The 25,585-nt window shown below is 37.2% G+C and overlaps 1 protein-coding gene across 2 annotated transcripts in view; it reads right to left on the reverse strand.

Annotated features, from left to right (window-relative positions):
• Positions 1-1,298: 1,298 nt before the first annotated feature.
• The window catches only part of LOC132122730 (seizure protein 6-like), a 209,155-nt gene continuing 184,868 nt past the window's right edge, over positions 1,299-25,585 (reverse strand). The window contains exons 8-17 of one of the 2 annotated variants that reach the window (XM_059533079.1): positions 22,542-22,736; positions 20,924-21,062; positions 9,803-9,999; positions 7,389-7,583; positions 5,503-5,694; positions 4,545-4,739; positions 4,308-4,346; positions 4,095-4,203; positions 3,567-3,666; positions 1,299-1,978 (exon numbers count right to left, since the gene is read on the reverse strand). In XM_059533079.1, the coding sequence (XP_059389062.1) occupies positions 1,949-1,978; positions 3,567-3,666; positions 4,095-4,203; positions 4,308-4,346; positions 4,545-4,739; positions 5,503-5,694; positions 7,389-7,583; positions 9,803-9,999; positions 20,924-21,062; positions 22,542-22,736 (1,391 nt within the window). In that variant the 3' untranslated portion in view covers positions 1,299-1,948. Of the gene's footprint in view, positions 1,979-3,566; positions 3,667-4,094; positions 4,204-4,307; positions 4,347-4,541; positions 4,740-5,502; positions 5,695-7,388; positions 7,584-9,802; positions 10,000-20,923; positions 21,063-22,541; positions 22,737-25,585 lie in introns of both variants that reach the window. The other variant, XM_059533078.1, reaches the window with a different exon arrangement.

Below are 25,585 nucleotides of genomic sequence, written 5' to 3' on the forward strand. Positions count from 1 at the left end.
GCGAAACACTGAAACATTCACTCACAATGAAAATATGTCATGTGACCAACTGTGATGTTTTTGGCAGCTTTTGCTAATAACATTAAAATGGCAATATTTCAGTCAATACGGACAACATTCATATGGGGACCAAGTACATAACTGTTTTAGATGATCCATATCATTGATATTAACAGACAGTGTGAAATGAACAAAGATCTATTCTATCATAGATAAACCTCATATATACATACATTTAAGCCTTATCTAATACAAATTGTATGTACATTCTTAGATATTTATACATTAGGAGTGCCTGCTGAAAGAGTACAGTCAGTTGTTATTTTGTTCCATAATATGTATAAAAACATACAAAAATAAACAGAAACAAAAAATCAGAGCCATTTGATCAGTGAAAGAGGGATGATTTACAAGAACTTTTCAACTTATTATTATTATTATTATTTTTTACTTTTGGCTAAATTTTGGACATAGAAAGAGACTTCCCCCCCTACAGTCCTAAGTAGGCGAGTCATAAGTAAGGTTAATTTAAAGGCTTGAGATCACTCCAATGAAACAGGAACCCACTTCACATGACTGGATACAGATGTTCCAGTTTCCATGCAAAACACTTCATAAAACCCGGCAGATGTTATGTGAAGGTTTATAATCACAGCTTTTGTAAGTAACACTTCTCATTTTCATGGTGTGGAAAACTAAAATAAAAAATAAAAATTAAACACTGTAAAGCATGCATATGTTTAATTGTCCAATGGTTGCTGTTTTACATAATTGTTTTAAAGAATGTTTATTTTTCCCTGCATGGAGTTCAAGTTTGAAATGTAATGATTACACTCATGACTAAGTAATCTGGATAAGAACTCCAGATACACTAACATTACAAAATTTGGAGTCAGTAAGATTTATTTTCTTTTTTTTTCTTTTTTTTTAATACAGCAAGGATGCATTAAATTGATCAAAAGTGGCACAGACATTAATGATTTCAGTTTTGAATAAATGCTGCTCTTTTGAATTTTCTAGTCGTCAAATAATAATAAAAAAGCATCATGGTTTCCACAAAAATATTAAGGAGCACAACTGTACAGCAACATTGAAAATATGAAATTTTTCTTGAACAGCAAATCACCAGATTCGATTTCTGAACAATCATATAACACTAAAGATTGGAGTAATGGATGCTGAAAATTCAGCTTTACCATCACAGGAATAAATAACATTTTAAAATAGGAAACGTAATATTTTACCATATTACTGTTTTTAATGTAATAAAAAATGCATTCTTGGTGAGCGTAAGAGACTTCTTTCAAAAACATGAAAAAAAGCTTACCGACTCCAAACTTTTGAACGGTAGTTTATATCATTGCTATGGAAAGCCATTTCTGCCTGAAAATTAACAGGTAATTGTTTCCCATAATTGCGACTGTATATTGTTAATTACTTTATATTTCAATGTGAATTTAGATTATTTTGTTTAGGTTTCACAACTGCAAGTATTTCCTGTACTTGTGATACAATGTAAATTTACATGTGATTTTTTTTTGAGAGGGGGTAGGAAGGGTTGTAAGTGCAAAGGTGCTACAATTTGTAAACAAATAAACAAATAAATCTGTTTAGAGAGACAGTCACCTAAATCACATGGACTCCCCTATTATCCGTGATTTTTTATTTATTTTCCTTAATTTGGCTCAGTTACGGGTAAAAACTGTACAAGCAATTCTGCTAGGCCATGGCTATTGAAGCTCTACAAAAATAATATCATGTTGTCCACACTCTTCGCTTGCGGAAGTCCTCAGAAGCAAGGAGATATTTACAGCAGATGGAAAAAGATGAGAAGGTAGGTGAGATTAAGAGCAGAGTTGGCTACACAAGATGTGAAAGGAACTGAGAGATCTTCCACAAGGCAGAGAAAGGCTTGCAGTTCTCCATGCTAAAACAAGCATTGTTTGATTTAAATGGAGACTTCGTATTCTCTCGTATCCTGTGGACCAAATAAACAAAAAACAACCAATTTAATATATTTAACATTTTTATGCATGTATATGTCAAGTCATTATGTGAGAGGATAGGAATATGTAGCAAAACCAATGTTGGCTGTGAAAAGAACACAAAAGAGATGCTAAAAACGGAGACGCCCTACACCAGTGGTTCAAACCTTCTCGTCCTTGTCCATGTGACGCTATTCCATTGATCAACTCTCCTTACAGGCTCTTTCTTTACAACAGAATCCTAGAGAGTACCTCTGGTGGCTGCTTTGAATCATAGGTCTCTGTACAAATCAAAAATACCATGCAACTTAAGCATGAAAAAAACGTAAAAAAATAATCAGCAATGGAAACATAATGGAAGTTGGAGGAAAAACTTTCAGATAGTTTTACTCGGAAAATGATGTGTGATTCATGAAGTGTTATTGTGATGTTATCCAACAAATAAACACAATGTAGATTACTAAATGAGTATTAAAAAGCCTTCCGATGTTTTTGAAAAATAAACAGCATGCTAAATCAATAACACATATGAAATAAAAACAAACCTTTATAATCCTGAAATGAAATATCCAAAATGCAATATCGATTGGCTCTGCCTTTTGTATTCACATTTCTTTGTAAGTCAAGACTTTTCATTAGACAGACATGTCTTTCTTCATACTCTAGAGAGATGCTTGTGTTTGCATCATCTCCACATAATGCTATACACCACTTCAGGGCATTAGTGCAAGAAGAACTGGCACATATACATGAAAAACATACAGTACACAGACACTCATCTGTCCAACCACACAGACTTACAGTCAAATGTAGACTGTGCCCTGGGGGCCAGAAACTGTTATCGAGCGGTTTAGTATATGCAGGCAGTGAGTGCTTCTGGGACTGTGTTATGAGTGCTACATCACACAGAGGGACACTAGCACAGCACATAAGAGGTGCGAATAACCTGCAGTCTGTAACACATGTTAGACGCAGGAGGCTGGGAAAAAAGAGCATGCATCAGTGTAAAAGTATTGACAGTCAAAATCTCACCTCATTGTTCTTCAGGGATGCAGATAGCGAGAGAGGAAAGAATGTGCAAATTTAAGTGATTGAGCAAGGTAATGTGTGATCAGATCAATTTATTTTTTCATATTTTTAAATTTATGGAGTTCAACACTAACAGTAAGAAATGAGAGGAGGTGAAGCAGACACTCGCAGGCTAGCAGACAAACAGACTCTGCAATAATAAGGTTGAATGTGTAATTTCCTCTGAGTGTGTGAGTTCTGGCCCAGTGATAAAACCATGTGTGATCACTAATGATGAGATGACGAGGGCGTGGCTCTGTGCACCTCTTCATTTCAACTCCAGAATGGCACTTTACAGCTAATTAGATTACAGAAATGAACCCACAATATGGCAACACAGATGGCGTTCAAAGTGCAGATGTGCACCTGTAAGACTGAACACATGAGTACCTCTCAGTCCTGCCATGAAATATCACTAGTAATGGATGCGATTGGCGGGAATAGGTTTCTATTACAAGTGAGGAGGTGGTCGTTAATGAATGTAGACTGTTGGTAAATACATGCTTTACTTACTGTAGTCTCATAGATGGGGTTTTCAAAAGCTGACTCTCCCCTGATGTGATCATATTGTGGTGATGTGGACATGGAGAGTCGTAGAGACTTGCCTTGCACCCTGAGAACAGACATATGATGACAATCCATGAGACTTGCAATGGTTTGAACCACAGGAGAGACATGAACTGAACTAAACTATAACCACATTTGTCACAAACAATGTACACATTTCAACAACATGGCATCTGCAAACAAATGATCAGTTTCAGTCTTCAGTTTCACACGATCCTTCAGAAATCATTCTAATATGCTGATTTGCTGCTCAAGAAACATTTCCTGTTATCATCAATGTTGTAAACAGTTGTGTTGCTTAATATTTTTGTGTGGAAGTGGATAGATTTTTTTTCTAGGATTATTGCTGAAAAGAAAGTTAAAAAGAACAGCATTTATAACTAATATAAATTTGAATGCATCCTTGGTAAATAAAGTATTCATTTATTTAAAACAAAACAAAACAAAACAAAACAAAACAAAACAATAGCTTACCTTGAAAAGTAGAAATATATTGACATGATGATAATTATGATTATGGCCACTGGGATAAAAATGGAAACAGCCACACTGGCTCCCTCCATACTGAAGTCTGCACTGGCCACTGATATGGGACAGTAATAAAGTATTGCAAATACATAAAATAAGTTAATCTGTATACCTGTTATGACAAATGTATGTGCATTTCTAATAAACAAAGGTTCTCACCATCCAGTCTGCGTTCATCTATGTACTCCAGTGCTACCGCTGGGAGAAAAGTGAGAGCTTTTAACAAATGAGAAAATGTTGCTTGTCATAACAATTATTCAAAACAAACACTTCCTACCCTAAAGAGAAGCAACATATCAATAAATAAACATCAACTGCAGACAGGAAAGAGACCTAATGTGCATGATATAGTATGCAGAACACACATCAAGGAAACTGCAAAACACACAAGACTACCTTTGCACAGCGGGGGTGGATGGCTCCATTTGGAAGGATGCCCGGGGACACAGCGGAGAACAGGCTCACCCTGGAGCTCATACCCACTCATGCAGGAGAAGTGCACAGTTTCTCCAGCCTGATACATATGCTTCCCTGAGCTCTGAATGGTATAGGGAGGAGTGCCGGGGTTCCTACATGGCTCATACGAATCAGCTAAATAACACAAATATACACACATCCACCAATACGGATTAGGTAATTCTACATTTATAATAAAATAAAAACAAAAACGAATCAAACCAAAGAAAAAAAGAAAACAAATACAGATTAGTTCGTTCTAAACTACTACTTCCTTAAAATGGAATGAGACTTTGTAAAGTAAAGAAAAGAAAACTAACCAAAACAAAACAAAACAAATATGATTTAGTTGGTCCTAAACTACCACTTCTGTAAACAGAATGAGGCATTGTAAAAAACAAAACAAAAACCGAACAGAGACTTTGTAAACAAAAGTCAAAACAAAACCAACCAAAAAAGAAAGAACAGAAAAAATATGTATTTGTTAGTTATAAACTATTGTTTTTGTAAATAAGATGAAACATTGAAACCAAAACAAGCACAAGAGTATGGATTAATGATTAACAACTTCTTTTGTAGTTGTTAGACGGAAACCTTTTCATCAAAAGAAACCAAAATCAAAACCACATCAAACCAAACCAAGAAAAAAAAGCACTTATATAGATTATTTAGTTTTATTCTATTATTCCTGTATATAGAATGAACAAATTTACAAAAAAGTACAATAAAATAAAACAAACATTATTAAATGTTTCAAAGTTAACACTGTAAACTATACTGTGAATACTTCATTGCAAGTTGATTAAATCATATGTTTTATACAGCTAACCCCCTCTGTGTGTGTCTGTCTGTAGGTGTGTATATGTGGGATTATTTGTGACCAAAATCATGTACTCACGAATGCATTTTGGCAGTTTCTCACTCCACTTGGGGGCGGTGGAGTCACGATGGTAGCAGGAGAGGAGACTGTTTCCTGACAGCGAGTAACCTTTGTTACAGATGTACTGGACAGTAGATCCCACGATGAGACGCGGGCCTGACATCACCCTGCGACTGTGCTCCACCGTGCCTGGATCTGGGCATGACAGGACTGGAAAAGAAAATAGAGTTTATTGTTTATACTGAAAAAATATTACATTTCTCTTTTGTTGAGTTTGAAGTTTGGAATGGTCAGCACTGTACATCATAGATCTTTGTACATCAATAATGATTATTTTAATGGTTTTATAATGTAAGCATAAAAAAATAATTAAATAATAAAGTATTTAAATACATTAACATGGTAGTATAAGCGTGCTATTATAAGTCAAACAATATTGCAATATTCAAGAATCTTATATGTAAGGCCAGGGGTCACCAAACTCGGTCTTAGTAACTTTAGCTCCAACTTGCCTCAAAACACCTGTCTGGAAGTTTTTTTTAAGAATACTTAGTAAGACCTTGATTAGCTGGTTCAGGTGTGTTTGATTATGGTTGGAGCTAAACTAAAACTAACACACTGCCCTTTCAAGATCCGAGTTTGGTGACCCCTGTGTGATACTGTCAACTAATTAGTTGAATTGTATTGTAGTTCTCATTTTCACCTGAGGGTGGCACGATTGACTTACATATTTGTAGAGCAAACGCTGAATTTATAGCCAGTTTACTTTTTTGATACATGCATTTAAATTTTTTATTTTACATGTTAGCTCGTTTTTACATTACAATTATGCATATAAATACCCAAAGCAATATATGTGGCATTTAAGATACATTTTAACAGAATGCTTCCTGGTTTCTCTGTTCTTCACATTATACTTGTGGTTCCACAAAATCAAAGTGCCAGGGGCCAGTGCTCATCACGGTCAGGAAGTATGAGGCATGAAGAACATGTGACTTTGATCTCAGGGACAGTCTACGAACACAGTGCAGTATAATAAAAAGATTACTCCGCTCAAGCCTGCCCAGCTACAAACCCAATTCTCTCCTCAGCAGTAGAGGGGCAGGAAAAGGGCACGGAAGAGGCGAGTGAGTTAATGATGTTTGCGTGGCTGGTGAGGAACTTTGAACCGGATAACGGTCCCTGCTGCTTTTGGCCTGCTGCTACTGTTTTTGTCAGGGAGAGCAGCAGAACCTAGACCTCGGGGTCATTCGGTGGCCTGTCTGCTGATACTTGAAACAACGAATGTCACTGGACATCCAAGGAGCCTGCAGTGTTACACACTCACACAGAGTAAGCCCAAGCAGCACAATAAACAGGCGACGAGATTTAATTTGAAGCACTGGAGCGACTTGGGCTACAACAAAAAGTCAAGGAGCTGCCCTGATTTGAAATTTGTTGATGAATCAACACACTGTGCATCAGCGGGACGTCATTGTGGACTCACCATGGGGTGGAGAGCAAAATAAAAATTCTTGCAAAATTACAAATATCACATAAGGTGGAAGCAAAGAGAGGAAGATGCATCAAGACTGTGAAGTGAAATGATACCTACTTCATCCGTGAAGTCACCCTTGAAAGAAAAGTGAGTGATTACCCACAGAGCCCTCCTTCACTTTTCGCCCGTCCTTGAATGTGACCGAGTTGCAGAGGAGAACAGGCACTTGTGAAATTCGCCACTCAAATGGAATTCAAAAACTCATCTTGTTTTTCGGAGCACAGCATTGCTCTTGATCAATAGACAGTGCGTGTTGGTTTGGAAGTGGGGTGAAAATGGATTTTAGAAAGAGTGGTTATCATTGAGAGAGAGAGAGAGAGAGAGAGAGAGAGAGAGAGTGTGTGTGTGTGTGTGTGTGTATTTTCACCTCTTTCACAGCTAGGCAAGTCTCCGCTCCAGGTCAGGTCCCACTGACACATGAGCATTTCGGTGCCCACCACCTCAAAGCCCGGGTAACACTGATAGGTCACCACTGTGCCATGCACCAGGTCAGGGTGAGATGTGGTCTTCCAGCCATTGGAGATCTCCGGAAGCTCTGGACAGGTGTCATTACGGGGAACCTCTGCAAAGAGGAACATTTGATCACTCAGTGGTTGCTCTTACATAGCTCGGAAGACTTAATGAGCTCCCGGCTCTTCTGGTCCAATCAGCACAGGGCTGTGCCACAGAGTTGTTTTGTGTTGAAAATGTAAAAAATATATATAATGAGCAAGTACATCATGAATCCATTTTCCAAACCATATTTTTGTCTTATCCTGAATCACTATGGTACCCCTATAATAAGTGTTTATATTCCGACTATCTTATTCTGGTTGGGGTCAGCAATGCTGCAGAGTACCACAGTACCTGCGTGACTCGCCATAGATGTAAGCAGAGAGAAGTAGCTCCGGCTACCATGTTCTTCCGCCAGACGCGATCACAAAAAATGTTACGTTACCGACTGCAGCTTTAATGTAAGTTATTTATTCTTTCTTGTGCGGCCCGGTATCAAATTACGCACGGACCGGTACCGGTCGGTGGCCCGGAGGTTGGGTACCACTGCCTTAGGAGATTCAAGGGTTGTGAGTTCGAGTCTCAGGCCGGCAGGAATTGTGGGTGGGGGGACAGTGCATGTACAGTGCTCTCTCCACTCTCAATACCACGACTTAGGTGCCCTTGAGCAAGGCACCGAACCCCCAACTGCTCCCTGGGCGCCGCAGCATAAATGGCTGCCCACTGCTCCGGGTGTGTGTTCACAGTGTGTGTGTGTGTGTTCACTGCTCTGTGTGTGTGCACTTCGGATGGGTTAAATGCAGAGCACGAATCCTGAGTACGGGTCTCCATACTTGGCTGAATGTCACGTCACTTCACTTTATTTACATAAAGTGAGAGTATACAACTAAATGACATTAAGCAAATTTCTAACATTTTCACCATTTAATCTGACTGCTTTTCTAAGACTGAGACATCTGTGAGATTTCATTTAATCTTATAATGTCTGAAAGATATCAAGTGTTGGTGCACTCAAAAATGGATGCTCATGATTTACTCATCCTCATGTCATTCCAAATCCAAACTTTCTTCTCTAGAACATAAAATAAGTTATTTAGAAAAATGTTGTATATATATATATATATTTTTTTATCCATATAATGGAAGTCTTTGGAACTCAATGCTGTTTTTGGACCCCACTGACTTTCATTATATGGACAAAACATTCTATGAAAAATATTTTGAGTTCCAAAGAAAAAAAGAAAGTCATTCAGGTTTGGAACAACATGAGAGTGTTGCAAATGATGAGGTATTTATTTCCTATGAAGTGAGTCTCCGTTAGCTTGATTAGTAGAGCAAGAGCAAGAAAAGAGACAGAATGTTCAGTAATGCTTGCAAAACAATTTCTTTGTTTCCCATCATTTCCCTGAACAAACCACAGGTGTTGTGCCTAATGACTGATAAATCAAATGCTAGGAATCAGCTTGGCTGTGATTAAAAATTTGAATAGAGCAGCACAAGACAGCTGGCAGGCATTTTGCTGATGTCCATTCTTAGCGTGGCAGAGCTGGGGAGGGCATTGCACTCGGCAAATGCGGCTAATGAGTACAAACATGCACTGTAATTGTCAGCGCCTCTGCAAGGCCAAATCCCCTGCACATGCAGGAGCTGCTGGTGGAATCTTCCCTCTGTGCTGCGTGAAGGAAATAGAAAAACAGTCCATTTCAGTCTACTCTATGAATAATCTGCAGTACTCCACCCTCCAAATAGACCTTATTATATTTTATCTGATCTTGCAATAGTGCAATAGTCAGACACCAAGAGAAGCTGATGGAATGACGTTCACTTCATCCCCAGGAAAGGTGAGGACTAACCCAGTTGTGGCTCTCATTCTTATAACCCCCCTCTCCCCGTTTCGTCTCCTCACCACCTTTTCATCAGATTGAGATTGGCAATCCCTGCCGCACCTCAAATAAATCTCAGGAGCAGATAATAAATGAGTTTTTTCAAACTAAATTTAGAAGTGTGGGATATAAGTATTTTTTCTCTTATGTTAAGCAAGGCTGCATTTATTTGATCAAAAATACAGTAAAAACAGTAATATTGAGAAATATTGTTACAATCTAATAGAACAGTTTCTTTTGTTTATCATTATAAATGTCTTTCCTGTCACTTTTGATCAATTTAATGCATTCTTGCTGAAAAACAGTATTAACTTCTTTTTTTTTAAAATCTTACTGACCACACTTTTGAATGGTTACATGCTTGATGCTGAGAAAGTGCAGCAGAAATGGTTAAATAGGTCTTTACCGAAAAAGTGCACCACAAAGCCATTGTTGTAGCCGTAGATGTTGGTAGCCGGGTCTGACTGGAACTGGATGGTCACATCAGCCATGGAGGTGTAGAGTTTGAACCGAGGACGGGAACCGCTGTACTGGCCCAGTATCTTCACAGTCAGGTCATCTCCATCGTAAAATGTCAGCAGGTCGTTTTTTTCCATGTGAAGACTGTGAGCAGATAATACACAACAAGTCAATCCCAGACTAATCCTCAATCTCAGATGTTTAGGTCTAACCTCAAAGCAATAACAGGGGCCCTGACAGATTTCTGAGCTCCCTTCTTACTTGTCTTCCTTTAGTCCTTATTTTCCGACCTCACTGCTTTTCTCTCTTCACTGCTGCAAACTAAACCTTTTCTGCTGTTTAATGTTTTCCCACTGCTTTTGTTAAGCATTTTTGTGTATAGTTTCTATAGCCATTCAATCACAAACCACATTCATTTCACTCAGACTATAAAGAGCAAATGATTCAGCAGCGGGGGAAACAACTCCTCCTATCTCATGTTTGGAAATAGCTGGAAAATCAGTTTCCTGATATTGAGGAGCCAGAGAGATCACTTTTAAGCTAAATCTAGAGGAGAATAGAGGACTAAAAACTTGCTTTCAAGTTGAAAACACAGGACAGAAACATAAAATACATTAAATAAATACAATTCAAAAATGTAATGCTTGTGATGGCAATAAAATTACATTTTTAAATATTAAATTCAATTCAATGTTGAAAACAATTGGGTTGCTTTTTATGTTTTTGTGGAAATAATTCTATGATGAATATAAAGTTCAAAAGAGCATACCTTGTTTGAAATAGAATAAATAAATAATAAATAAATAATTAAAATGAGTGTGGCTCCCCAAATTTGAATGGTAGTTTATATTATATCTAATAGAAGTATTAGAAGGAATTTTCACCAGAACTGACTTTCCCCTCCATACTTCAGTTTGGGATCATAACAAGTATAAAAGCAGAAAGTAAAACTGAGGGGAATCCAATCTATTGCGCAAAAGCCTGGGGAATATATGACCTTCAGAACACTTTGTAATGCCTTGAAGATTCCTGTCAGCCTTACACAAAGGTGACAAAAACCCCAGTCTACAAAAGAAATGTCAATGAAAAGCTTTACCTTGACATCATCTGCTTCACTGCTGCACAAAAAATCAGCCTACACTACAAAATGCAGACATATTGAGGTATATGACAGCATATATCTCTTTATTTCTATATGTGAATGTGATCTGTAACTGTGGCTGACGTCCACCAAACCCAGGCAGTCTGGCCAGTCACTGGTGGAGGGAGTGCTATTCAGTCAGACAGGGAGGTGGCATACACACTCTATCTTGTCACTAATTAATCACAAGTGGGCAGTAATGGAAGTCATTACTGAGGAGAGGGGAATAATTCATCATCTCCGTTCTGCTGCAGCACAAGGCAGAATGGTTACATTCAAGCAAAATAAAGACCGCATGTTCAAATTATGGCTTACACATATGCAGGAACACATACACCTACTGTTACATATGGATTGAATGTGCATTATTCAACTGTCAACAGCCCTCTAATACTGTATGCAGGAAAATCTGTGTATGTATTTCCTCTGGGAGACACATTTAAACCAGAAGAACTCCTGACCCGCTCTGAGGACTGGAGAGAGTGAAACTGTGTCAGCCTTTATTGGATTTGTTGTGATAAAGTTAAACAAGCCTTTGCGTAGCCGCACACCGTATCTGCAGAGAAAATCAATCATGCTTTCCATTTGCTGGCAGTAATTTCATTTTGTTTAATCACAAAAACAGGCTCAGCTTGACTTGGCCGACAACACAGCCGCCATCAGAATGCATTAAACTCTCATATGGGACTCGCAGACGTCCTTCGCTCAGCACAACGAAAAGGAAGTGACAAATGCTGGCTTTTTAAAAAAGAAGTGTCAATCAAGGCATTCTCTGCATCTCAGACATGGTTAAAACACTTTTCTGCTGGTGAAAGCCATGAAGATGCATTTGATTCTGTTTGCTTGAGAGATAAATGGGGGTATTTTGTGAAGGATTTTGCATCTGCCATTTCTTTGGAAAACTAATACATTATGATCCATCATCTGTCACGCAAACCAAGCCTATCTGTAACTATCTGTAATTGAAATGGTTGACAGGGTACAACTGAGAACAACTGTTTTCATGCATCAGAGTGAACAAATTCTGAAGCGGCACGCAGAAGCCTGTCTTCCCTCCTCTGCCCCATGTCCTTTTTAGCGGAGAATCATCTACCAGAATGATTGCCCTGCTGGAAAAAAACCCATTTCCAATCAAATCCCCTGTCCCGAGGGCTTGGCACGATGGGCCTGTGCTCAACATACCAACAAGAGCTTTGCGCCCGGGACACAGTAACCCTGCGTGTCCTTGAAACTTACAGGTCTTTAAAGTAAAGCTAAAAAAGTACAAATAAGTTGCAATAAAACAGTTGCACGAGTGTGCAACACAATAATTCAGTCTTATTTAAATCTAATTAAAGGGGTATTTAAAAAGTATTAAAATGTAAAATGTACATATACATATATACTGTACATATTAGTGATCTAAATTAAATGTTACATTTTTTAGTTTTCTTTCCCTCTGAAAGTAGTCTCTTATGATAAACAAGACATTTACTAGATAAAAAAAACTTTAAACCAGTGATATTGTGAAATATTATTACAATTTAAGATAATTATCTTTACTTCAATATATTTTGAAGTGTACTTTTTTTAAATGGAAATCTTTTATAACAATGCAGAAGTCTTTAATGTCACTTTTGATCAATTTAATGCATATTTGCTGATTAAAACCATTAATTTCTTTAAAAAAATTGAAGAGTAGTGTTTATTTGCTATTGGTCAAAAGTTTGGAATAATTAACTATATTTGATGATTTTGAAAGAATTCTCCTCTTTGTTAAAATAATCTTACATTTTAAAATCGAATTACTTAAATTTTTCAATGTTATAATTATAATTACTGATGGCAAAGGTGAATTTTCTGTAGTCATTGCTCCAGTTTATATATACACACACACACACACACACACACACACACACACACACACACACACACACACACACACACACACACACACACACACACACAGAGAGAGAGAGAGAGAGAGAGAGAGAGACAGACAGACAGACAGCTAGCTAGCTAGCTAGCTATTAGATTGATAGGAGTAGGAGTGGTATTTCTACATTGAATATAATCCACTAAATGGACTTTTAAATTGACTCAGGACAGAGGCAGTAAATTAACACAGGAATGTCCTGAGATGAAGGTTGAAAAGCCCCAGTTACTTCTGCATAAAGAGATGTACAATGTTGGCACTGGGAAAAGCCAGTCAAACAGAAGAGACTAACCCTTTATTTGGATTGTCAACACTGGAGGATGATGCCTTCTCAAATAATGGAGAGAAATTAGTTCCTCTGATTTTGCAGAGATCTTCTTTAATTATAAAGTTAAATATTGGTCTGGGTTCTGACTTGGTGTCTGGGGGGATGAGACAGCCTTGATTTATTACCAGCCTGTTAAAGGCTGTGACTCTCCGAGGTGCACGCAACCACCACAAAGAGTTCTGCAGCCAAGACCAAAGTCAAATGCAGGAGAAAATCAGAGAAACAATCATAAACAATTCAACAGCTCATGGTCAATCAGGACTATATCTCATTTAAATTGATTCAAATACAGATGCAACACACAATAAGGCTGCTGAATTTAAGACTCACAAATACATTAACAAAGCCTCATAATCCGCATTGCACTTCAAATAATAATTCCATTAGACATGGATCAAATAAAGTCAAGAAACAACAAAAACTGGAAGGTGGTACTTTAAGCTTGAATTTCTCCAATGGTAGGTATTCCCAAAATGTATTTAAGGGCAATGATTAATAGTATTTTTTCACATACATTTTCTAATAATTACTGGCATAATTAAATGCAATAAATTATTAATGTAATGATATATTATGGAGAGTACTGGAGTTAATTCTGTATGAATAATGGTTGTCAAACATAAGCACAAGTTATATACAATTTATATATTAATATGTTAGAGAATAATAGTGCTACATGGTGATCAGTGACTCTTTCTGGCTACACCGTCATGCCAGTATGTGGTAACAACAATGTGACTGACTGTATGAGTGATTCATTCAATTATTAACTTAACCGTTTAGTTATATACACATATTCATTTAATACATACATTAAATTGTAATATAATAAAAAAAACTAATTAAATATATTAATAAATATAAATATATAAAAAAATAAAGATAATAAATGTAATTAACAGCTCATGAACAGCATGACATGAACTGCTCATTAAATCATGTCGGTCTTGCACAGTGCACTATAACTCCAGTAGAGGGCTAGCACTCATGGGAATCCCAGACGTTGACTGGCCCTGATATATTCAGCATTCCCTGCTGTGTAGGTAAATCTATGAAAGACTGTGTGCAGGTGTGCCAGCTGTCACCAGTGCACCTCTCTCCGCTCTTTCTCCGATTCATGGCCCGGCACATTCAGCGTGAGAAACCCTACTAAATGAATTCATCAGCCTTCATTACACCCCATGTTCTCAGGTAATTGGGAGTGCGGTGTACACTAATGAATGATTACGCAGGAGTGAGTGCATATTCATTATCAGGCAAAAATGTTCTTACGTACCTATAATGAGCCTCCAGCAGTGGCCCAGGCCCTGGTATTACAGTACCAATGATTCAGGTGCAACCTGTGGCAGGTCAGTGATTGCTTGTAAGAAGATACATGCAAGGACTTAAGGGCAGAAACTAAATATTAAAAGCGGTTGTATTAGTGCTAGTAGATTTGTTATTAGTCTCTCTCTCTCTAAGTCTCTCTGGGCTGTGGTTGGCTCCCTCCTCACTCATTTTCCCTCCCTATATGTCTCACTTGATGTCTAGCTGATAATGTCCCACATGTACATTGATAAATTTGGTTATTTGAAGATTATAAGTGTGGGGGATATATGGGCTTTGCAGCAGACCAGAATAACTCCAGACACACCTACATGTTCCTCTGCTGCTCAATCAATGGTCCTATGTACACCTGGTATTAAGATTATCAAGAGAGCTATGAAATCACAATAAAAAAATTAAATACGTTATTTGTATCTGGCCATTATTAGGGATGTTTTTTTTTCATTGCATTAATAATCGATAAACAAAAACAGTAGTCTCATCATCTGTAGTTTAGGCCTAAAACTATTGCTTCAAGATGGCTACAATTACTAATTTTATCCTCAGAAACATACAAAAAAAATCTAAAAATATTATTTAAAATACACTTTCTTAATGTTCATTTTATAGTACATAAATTTGGGGATTCAATATTTTTGAATATAAGTTGATTATAAGTTTTCACACTACCAAATAAATGTTTGGGGTGATTTTTTAAAAAATGTTTTTGAAAGAAGTCTCTTATGCTCACCAAGGCTGCATTTATTAGACCAAAAATTAAGAAAGAAATTAAGTGTATGTTTATGTATCAACATTTTGGATCCCATTCATACCAGTATTTAGTGTCATCAGCGTTGGGAAGGTTACTTTGGAAATGTAATACGTTTTAGATTACAAGTTACCCTATTTAAAATATAATAAGAAGTGTAATTATTTCAATTACTGTATTAAAAGTAATGTGACTGATTACACTTAATTACTTTTTTAATTACTTTTTAAAATTTCTAACAAATGATTTCAACTGTAAATCATTTTCAAACATTTTCAACCAGGCAGAGTTAACCTTACAGTAGTCCTCAACACTGATTACTGTCAGACTTTCAAAATCCTTCATCACTTCAATTAAGTAACTTTAGCACTTCTTTTTACTTTGAGATCATTCTGAGGTTAAATACAGATTTAAAATCATAACAAGAAATCGTTTAAACAGCTATGCCACTGTTTTTGAAATGAAATCTTTGCACAGACACATTTCCTTGAGTAACTGTAATTTAATTAAAAAATAATAATAAAAAGGAAAATTTTTAATTCACCATCTCCCTCAATTACCTCCACTTCAAAATAAAATTAAAACTGCAAGCAGCGTTGAAAGGGCCCTTGCACCCAGAGCCACCTCCACTCAGTGGCTTTTGGAAAACAGTGAACAGTGGTCAATATGCATTTAAAGTGGTAAATATTGGATGAATATATCAAAGTCGTTTACATGTGCCAAATTCACTGCTGCCAGCTGGTGGCACTATGACTATAACTGAAGTTTGGTGCTGACAGAAGATGGTATGTTTGATTTAGTGTAAAGCATGACATATCCTGTTGCCAACAGGTGGCGCTATATTAATAACTGAATATTGGTTTTTAGATGTCTTCAGGCCAGGTCTCTTATCCAACAAGAAATTTGTGGCAGATTGAACATTGCATGTTTTAGTTACAACCCGAATTCCGGAAAAGTTGGGACGTTTTTTAAATTTTTATAAAATGAAAACTAAAGGAATTTCAAATCACATGAGCCAATATTTTATTCACAATAGAACATAGATAACGTAGCAAATGTTTAAACTGAGAAATTTAACACAATCCGGTAAACACAATCCGCCGTGCCATCAGCAGATGCCAACTAAAGCTCTATCATGCAAAAAGGAAGCCATATGTGAACATGGTCCAGAAGCGCCGTCGTGTCCTGTGGGCCAAGGATCATTTAAAATGGACTATTTCAAAGTGGAATAGTGTTTTATGGTCAGACGAGTCCAAATTTGACATTCTTGTTGGAAATCACGGACGCCGTGTCCTCCGGGCTAAAGAGGAGGGAGACCTTCCAGCATGGTATCAGCGTTCAGTTCAAAAGCCAGCATCTCTGATGGTATGGGGGTGCATAAGTGCATACGGTATGGGCAGCTTGCATGTTTTGGAAGGCTCTGTGAATGCTGAAAGGTATATAAAGGTTTTAGAGCAACATATGCTTCCCTCCAAAGAACGTCTATTTCAGGGAAGGCCTTGTTTATTTCAGCAGGACAATGCAAAACCACATACTGCAGCTATAACAACAGCATGGCTTTGTCGTAGAAGAGTCCGGGTGCTAACCTGGCCTGCCTGCAGTCCAGATCTTTCACCTATAGAGAACATTTGGCGCATCATTAAACGAAAAATACGTCAAAGACGACCACGAACTCTTCAGCAGCTGGAAATCTATATAAGGCAAGAATGGGACCAAATTCCAACAGCAAAACTCCAGCAACTCATAGCCTCAATGCCCAGACGTCTTTAAACTGTTTTGAAAAGAAAAGGAGATGCTACACCATGGTAAACATGCCCCGTCCCAACTATTTTGAGACCTGTAGCAGAAATCAAAATTGAAATGAGCTCATTTTGTGCATAAAATTGTAAACTTTCTCAGTTTAAACATTTGCTATGTTATCTATGTTCTATTGTGAATAAAATATTGGCTCATGTGATTTGAAAGTCTTTTAGTTTTCATTTCATTAAAATTTTAAAAACGTCCCAACTTTTCCGGAATTCGGGTTGTAGAATAGCGGGCATTATAAATTATAACTGAATATTGGCATATAGATGTTTCAGGCCAAGGACTCTTATCAAATATGTAAAGTTTGGGGCAGATCAGACATTGTATGGCTGAGTTACAACAATGTAATTTTACATGGTGAAACATCGAACTTTGTCAGGCCGCCACGTGCAAGGACTTTAACAAGAACTCAAGATCTTCGCAATTTAACAAAATAATTGCAAAGGCCTTTAGATTAAATTTACCAAATATAATGTTGATGTCATTAAATCTTTAGGAGGAGTTTGTTATGATTACACTCACCAAATCTGAAGATGATACGATTAAAGTACGAGGTCTGAAAAATGGCAAAAACTGCACAAAAATTGTAGACGAAATTCAAAATTTCTGATTTCCTGTTGCGTTTATGACTTCGCTCCAAGATACTTTTTTCTAGGTATTGGGACATTACATATACATACTGAATGTTATACATGTACATGAAACAGCGGGAGCGGCACTTTGTTGAAATTTTATTTGTGGCGCTATCGAGCCATTTTGCCACACCCAATTCTGAAACCCATATCAGATGGCAATTTTTACCAGTTCTGATGTGTGTGCAATGTTTTGTGAGTTTTTGAGCATGTTTAGGACCCCAAAAATGTGATTCACTCTGGAGAAGAATAATAATAAACAGAGCAATTCCACAAGGGTCTTCGTACCACTGTTACCTTAATTAATTATGTTGACTGCATCTCCAGCAAAACATCTGGTATGTCATTTATTACACATTTGTACAGAGTAGCTCTGCAGTTGGGACACTCGCAATGAGAGAGAGAGAGAAAACATGACAAATGCGAAAGGAACCATATGCAAATGAGTGAATCTTAATTAAGGCAGCCAAATTATTGAATGCATGAATAATCTATCTGGGTCTGACACAGCTGGGCCTCATGTTCCGCATCTCACCTGACGGCACAATCACACTCAACACTTGTTTCCCTGCTCACATAATTGATTTCACATTCATAAAAACATCCAGTAAAATAATTGTTGTTCCGTTGAGTTTGTTATTAACCTTTGTGCATTGTGCATCCCACTTTGGCATCCTCATGCACAACATGCCCAATAATCTGCCTTCTTTTTTCAATTCCCGTTCGTCACTCTCTTTCAGCAGACTCTCAAACCCTGTTTCAAAACCTAGCTAGATGCCTACTTTCTAGCTAGGCATGCTAACTGATATGGAACCTTATAAGTATTATTATTTCCTCAGCAGCAACTCGATTCACTGCACAAATAGATTGTCTTAGTGTTAGCATGTTGTTTTCATAACAGTATAGATGTAAAAAAAGGCAAAAAATTATTATTAAATTATAGCTATACCGCTCAAAGGTTTGGGATCAGTAAGATCATTTTTTAAAAGATATTAATACTTTTAAATAAGCAGGGGTGCATTCAATTGATCAAAAGTGACTGAAACAAATCACATAAATGCTGTTCTTTGAACTTCATTTTCATCAAAGAATCGTGAAAAAAAAAAAAAAAAAAAAAAAAACACATTAAGCAGCACAACCATGTTTAACCTTGATAATAATAAGAAATTTCTATTGAGCACCCAGAATATTAAGCAAATTTGAATGATTTTTGAAGGATCATGTGACACTGAAGATTGGAGTAATGGCTACTGAAAACTCATTTTTACAGGATTAAATGACATTTTAAACTGGAAAACAGTTTTTTTAAACTGTAATGATATTTAACAATAATACAGGTCAAATGCAGCCTTTATGAGCATAAGCCATCTTGGGTTAATTAGTGAGCTTGCTGCAAAGCATTTTAGGAGTGCGTTCTCTGTGAAATGTACATATGATGTCACCTTAAGATATTCTTGGTTAAGAGCCCTTTGCCACAGCTTTTGCATCGATGATGCCTTAAAATGCCATCTCTATAGGCAGCTCACTAGATTTTGGAACAGAACACTCTGACTTGGACCCTGAGAGGACGGTGTGTCGATCTAGCTTGTATCTCCAAGTAGTTTGAGTCTTCCCCCCCATGAGGATCTGCAGAGAAAATAACTCTGTCTCTTGCCATCTTTGAATTTCCCCGCCAGCGCTTTTTGACTGCTTGGCAGGGAGTGTGAACCGAGTAAACCTGATGCGATGTTAACCACAATTTAAAGCTATACTCAACCTCTCCCATGACCCCTCAATTAAATTCAGCATAAAGCTAGGCAACAGCTATCTTGTCTTTGGGAACTTGGCTACCAGCAGGAGCCACTAAGGAAGCGCCGTGCCACACTGATCTCAGTAATTATTGATGCAACACAGAGAAATTCATATTCATCGTTTTTGGGTTAATTCTCAAAGAGTTTAGAGTAAATTTGAAATAAAGCTGTGCTGTTGTGTCACTGCTTTAAAGATGTATGCTCTGGGAGATCTGCAGAAATGCCAATCGAGATCTTTGAGATCTAGGCTGTCGCAGTTCAACAGAAATCTCACGAAATGCCCAGAGCAATATGACGGGTGTTTCATTTGGACAGTGAGAGCAGAATGGAGCCGAATCAGTCAGTGGGGAGCAGATGACGCAAAGCACCAGAATTTGTAACTGCAGTGGAATCTCAGCCACATCAAGGACAAACCGAGTAGAAAGGTGGCCCTGTGGTGATACAAGTTTGAGTCTGTAGAAGAGACTGATGGGTATGTAGGGAGCATGCTGAAAACTCTTGATGAAGCCACAGATTTGATCCTCACTTATCTCAGTGTGAGTAAAGAATGCAGCAGATGTATCAGTTGCATTCTCTAGTGATGATATCTTGCCCACATACATGGTGTATAACTAGCTGTCAGTTGATTTTAAAAATATTAAAATGAATTGTTATTAATTATCACTGTTATTATTTGCTGAAAAGTCACTTGGTAAAAGATGTTATATTACAGTGAGGCATTTTAAATCACACCAAATTTAAATAATTTTGACATCTATTTACCAGTAGAGAATGTTTTCTGATAAAATTCCAATTGCAGATTCAAATGTGATTAAAAAAAGCTGTTGGTGTTGCAGTGTTTATTCTAATTATTATTGGTATTATTATCATTATTTTTTATTATTACTAAATATATTATTACTAAATAATTATTACAATCTAAATATTTCACTATTAAACGAGTATTTAAGATTTTATTTTATTTTATTTTATTTTTTATAATATTTTTTTCTCTATAATATTTATGGAAGTCCTGATTTCTTAATTTTCGAACATTACATCAAGTTTTAATTCTGGCAGAAACCACAGGGAGCCCTTAAAGCTTCTCTTTTCTGTGACAACAGCCAGTTTATAAGTGCTTTTAATTACAAGTATAGGAAGATAGTTGGCGCATGTATTTTGAAATCAACATTATAAGCGACACAAAAGTGAGTTTGTGTGAAGCAGGACTTACTGAGACTCTGAAAACACAGATGACCTGCTTGCGTGTAAATTCACACAGTGTTGTGCTTCACTCTGAAACATGTCCTGGCTGATAGATTCAGATCTCTCTCTTAAAACTGTGAGGACTGTGTAAAGTTTCTCTGTGATCATGTGTACATTTGTCATAAACTTTGACATACACTTGGATGTCTAGCATGATCCTCTTGTCTTCTTCAACATGGATTCCCCAGATGCAGTCCTGACCCTTATCATAGGCTTCAGGCCAGTTTGGAGACAAAACCACCCCAGCTGAATCTGTGATCTCTCCACTGCAAACCGCTGCAATGCAACCATAGAGAGAGCAAAAGGTCAGAAAGAAAGGTATTTATTTTTAGATGAAACAACCTAACAATAATAATACCGATGGTTATACAAAAGCACAACATTTTCTAAAGTTCTGGCATTTTGAATCCCAATTTGATGCATAGGTGACCCCCTCAAGCTCTGGATTAATCCGACTGGGGTCTAAGTGGAAAATTCCAACCATATTAATAAACAACTTGAGGCTTCCTATTTTTTAAATGTTCTCTTTTTCACACCACTACACTGGCTTAGCTGGTTGTAAGCACATTTTCAGATGGAAAAGCTGTTGTCTTGACCCTTTGGTAGAGCCAGTAGTATTAAATCCTTTCAATCCAAACTCTATTGTGAGGCTAGAGAAATGTACTTGAGCAACGGGTCAGATAAGATGGCACTGTGTGTGTAGGTGGGGTTGGAATTGGGGCTTTATGAGTGAGGTATTCTCTCACATTCTTCAGCTCTGTGCACCTGTTACTAGCCTCCATGGCTTAATGCTTTTAGTGCTGCTTTAGGAGCGTGACTGTGGCTAAGAGTGTCTGAAACCCATCCAGGTGACACAGGATGTAGTGGATTACATAGAAAAGGCACTAAAAGGATGTGAGGGGCTTGTACTGTACCTACACATGCTGCCTCTAGAGCTCTTCAGCAGCTAACTAATGCAGATTATACACAGAAACACACAAATGCATAGCCTATGCATATACCCTCACGTGTGAACAAGGAGAAGAGAATTCAAGAAGCAAATGTGTTATATAATTGCACATACATGTTGCATGTTGTGTTGTTTTAGCACCTGATTAATTAAGCAAATTAGCTAAATCAATGCTTTTGGATACATGGCTAGATATGATCCTCTTTGACGTGATTTTCTATCAACTTTTGCTGAACAGCTGCAGCCTTGAACAAGAGAAAAAACATTACTATATAAATATAAATATTAATATAAATATTATTATTCAAATATTTTATTTAAAAATCTGCGATGCTAATAGCACTGCACTATTTAACGACTTAAATAAAATAAAGTGTGGTGATATTTGCTAGTGCATTTAATGCCTAAATAAACTGGTTTGGAGGTGCTTAGTAATCAAAATGCAATTTTTTTGTGCTTAAATATGGTTGTAATTTTAGTGAATTCAACTAAATTCAAGAATGTACAGGGGTTGTGCGTCATTCAGAATTATATTTGAAGTGAGGCTAAAAAAGGAAGCAGAATTGCAATTCAGTTTGAAAGGAAAAAGAATGTAAATGAACTGAACTCAAGAACCGAACTCAAACATGACTTGACAAAGTCTAATCTGAATGTTTTGGTAAAAAAAGTTTAAAGTTTTAAAGTTTATCAGCTTTATGGACAGATTCACATGAACTCTAATGAACTGAAAGGCAGCCAATTCTTCAATTCTGAATTTGGTCCAATCCTGGTATACTGTAAATGCATATGCAAACATTTTCACACACCTCTGCAGGCGGGCTCAGTCTCATTCCATTGACGGTTGCTGGGATCCATGCACTCGATGATAACAGAGCCCTGCTCCAGGGTGTATCCGGGGTCACAGGTGAACTCCACAACCGTGCCCACAGCGTAGGTGCTGTCAGTGGTGGTGAAGTTGCCGTACTTGACGAATGGCTCGTAGCAGTGCCCTGCTGCAAAAGCTGAGAGGACACACCATAAATCACCTGCCCCGAGACACACATCACAGTCCAAACACCATCACCAAGCATCTGATTTCAGAAGAGCTTAAAACACACAGACAACCAGTCCACTCGGCTCAGCCTTTAACAGCTTCACAAAATAATTTCGTCCGAAAGGCCGAGGACAGCACACTGCGGAATCCAAATGTAAAAGCATTCTTAGATGGCAGTCTAAAAGAATTTGTCTGCTAAATGTGGCAAAGCAATGTGAAGCGTTTTCTTTCCTACCAATCATAATCTTCTTGGACACAAACCCAAGGTTTCGGTTTGCCCTTGGAAGGAGATTGTTAGTTAATCAACCTTAGCCAGACTTGCAAGGCCACTTAAAGGCGTAAAAGGAAGAGAGACGGCCTGACAACATGAATAAATGTGAAACCTGAATGAACAAACTCACTCAAGGAAACAACAAACCGTCACGCCTGGCTGAACCGTTATTGGTTGTTGTGCTCGTCTGAGAATGTAGAATAGAGATTAGAGCGAGTGGAGAAGACTTAAGATGAGGATGTTCAGACTGTGGATAAACACTAGCTTTGATATCCCTCCGGGTCCGGCCTCATTCAAGCGTGAGCTAGATTAGACTACCCACATTCAGCTTTACATTCAGCCTCGCTCTCTGTTTAATAAACACAGGCGATTCTGCCAATTACAGCAAACTGTTTTCACCCACCTCCCCTCCAATCCCCTTCCCCAGACACACATTTGCATTATTCATCTTTGGCTTCATCTGGCTCCATTCTCTATAAGAAGTAGAAATAAGCCATTTTAATCATCAGTTGATTCTTGCTCCCTTATAAGCACAGAAAAACCATTACATAAGATGGTATCAACTCAAAAGTCAGATTTATATGGAAATAAAAGCAATAAGGTCCAGATGGTATATTATTTATGTGCATTTTATGTCATTGCTATAAGTCCCAATAGGAATGAAAAACCATAAATTAAATGTCTCAGTTGTTTCAATAGAGTTTTCAAAGAGATCTCCAACAATATCTCAGACTTTTGTTCAATAAGTTATATATTTAAATATGAAGTCAAATATTTCTTATTAAATTCCTTCAAAAATAAACTGCAATAAGGACACTTCTAAAACAAAGAAAACATATACTAGCTATACTTACACCGAAACATTTTTCATTGAATTTCGATTGATTTGATGTAATTATTTTCTCTGTTCTCTCAATCTCTGCATAAACTAGCTAAAAATGTTTGTCTCAGGACAGATAATAGCCAAAGTGGCCTGGTTTCAGTTTTAACTAAATTGTGACAAGATTCATAGTTACTTTGTTTTATGCAGTAAAATCACACTGCAATTCTATATTTTTACTGTATGTCATTTTGCATTTTAGGAAACAATATATGGGACAAAATCTATTCTTAAATTAAACAAAGCAGTCTCTAGAGGAATGAAATATAAAGGTATACACAATTCATGTATTATATATATATATATATAACTTTTAATAAAAAGGATACATTAAATTGACCAAAAGTGACTGTAAAGACATTTATAATGTTACAAAAGATTTATATTACAAATAACTTTCCATTCATCAAAGAAATCCTGAAAATAGTACCACATTTCACACTGGAATGCTTTCCGATAGATCACGTGTCACTGAAGACTGAGTAATGACTGCTGAAAATTCAGCTTTGCCATCACAGAAATAAATGACACTTTAAAATATCTTAAAACAGAAAACATTTATTTTAAATTGTAATAATATTTTATATATTTATATTATAAGAGACCTTCAAAAACACAAAAAAACTAAAACAAAACAAATATGAAACATCTTACCAACCTTAACATTTGATCAGTAGTGTTTAAGGTATGAAACTTGAGCTGCAAGTTAGTTTCTCTGGGCCAAACTAAGAGAACAACCATAGAGAACATGGTCAAAAAAAAAAAATCAAATGACACTGAAAGAGAAAGTAATCTCTAAGAGTTAAGGCAATACACTGAAAATAATCTATTTCAGCAAATACAAATGAAAATAATATATTCAGCTGCAATTACTACATAGATTTACATGATTATAGTTTAAAAGGCCTTCAGAGGACTGAATATTCTGCGTGTGGCCTCTCAACACCTACACCTTCCAGATCAGCGGTTTTGCTTGTCTACTGAAATTGATAAAAACAGATCCATTTTGTTCATGATGGTAGAAAAAGGAGAACAGCACTTCAATCAGAAAGACTATTAAAACCCGAGCACTCTGCCTGGTATTAAATTCAGAGATGCGTCTGGAGTGTAAGAAGACAAGCCGAATTGGTACAGGTTGCCGTAAAAGGCACATTAGTATATTGTAGATAGCATAATCGGATTGTGACATGGTAAATGAGATTAGATTGATCGTGCTGGATAATGACTGTGAGGTCCTGAGGTGTGCGTGACATCCCTGTAACTGCACGTTTGATTGACCTGTCAGAGGGAATAGGAATGTGATTTCTGTAAAAAAAAAAAAAAAACAGCTCTGTGTTTCCAGTTAAAACTAATTTTTAATGACCTTGTCAGGGTGCATTTGCCTGCTTCATTCAATTTCCATTTGATTTAATCTGAATAAATCTCATTTGAGCCATGAATCTAAGGAGCGTTTAGCAAGGCACATGGGAGAAGAGATCTTTGGTGTGAATCGAAGCAACAAGGGGAATGTGCCGGAAGGATCGCTCTTTGTCTCCACCACAGCCCTCAGGCTCAGTAGAGGACATGTGTTCTTCAAACAACGTTTGAACTTGGTAACCGTCACCGTGTACAGCCTGCCTCAGAGACTAACCAGCGGAGGATGGATTAGAAAAGATGCTGGCTGCTA

Source organism: Carassius carassius, chromosome 41 (genome assembly GCF_963082965.1).
Source record: "Carassius carassius chromosome 41, fCarCar2.1, whole genome shotgun sequence".
Taxonomy (NCBI): Eukaryota; Metazoa; Chordata; class Actinopteri; order Cypriniformes; family Cyprinidae; genus Carassius; species Carassius carassius.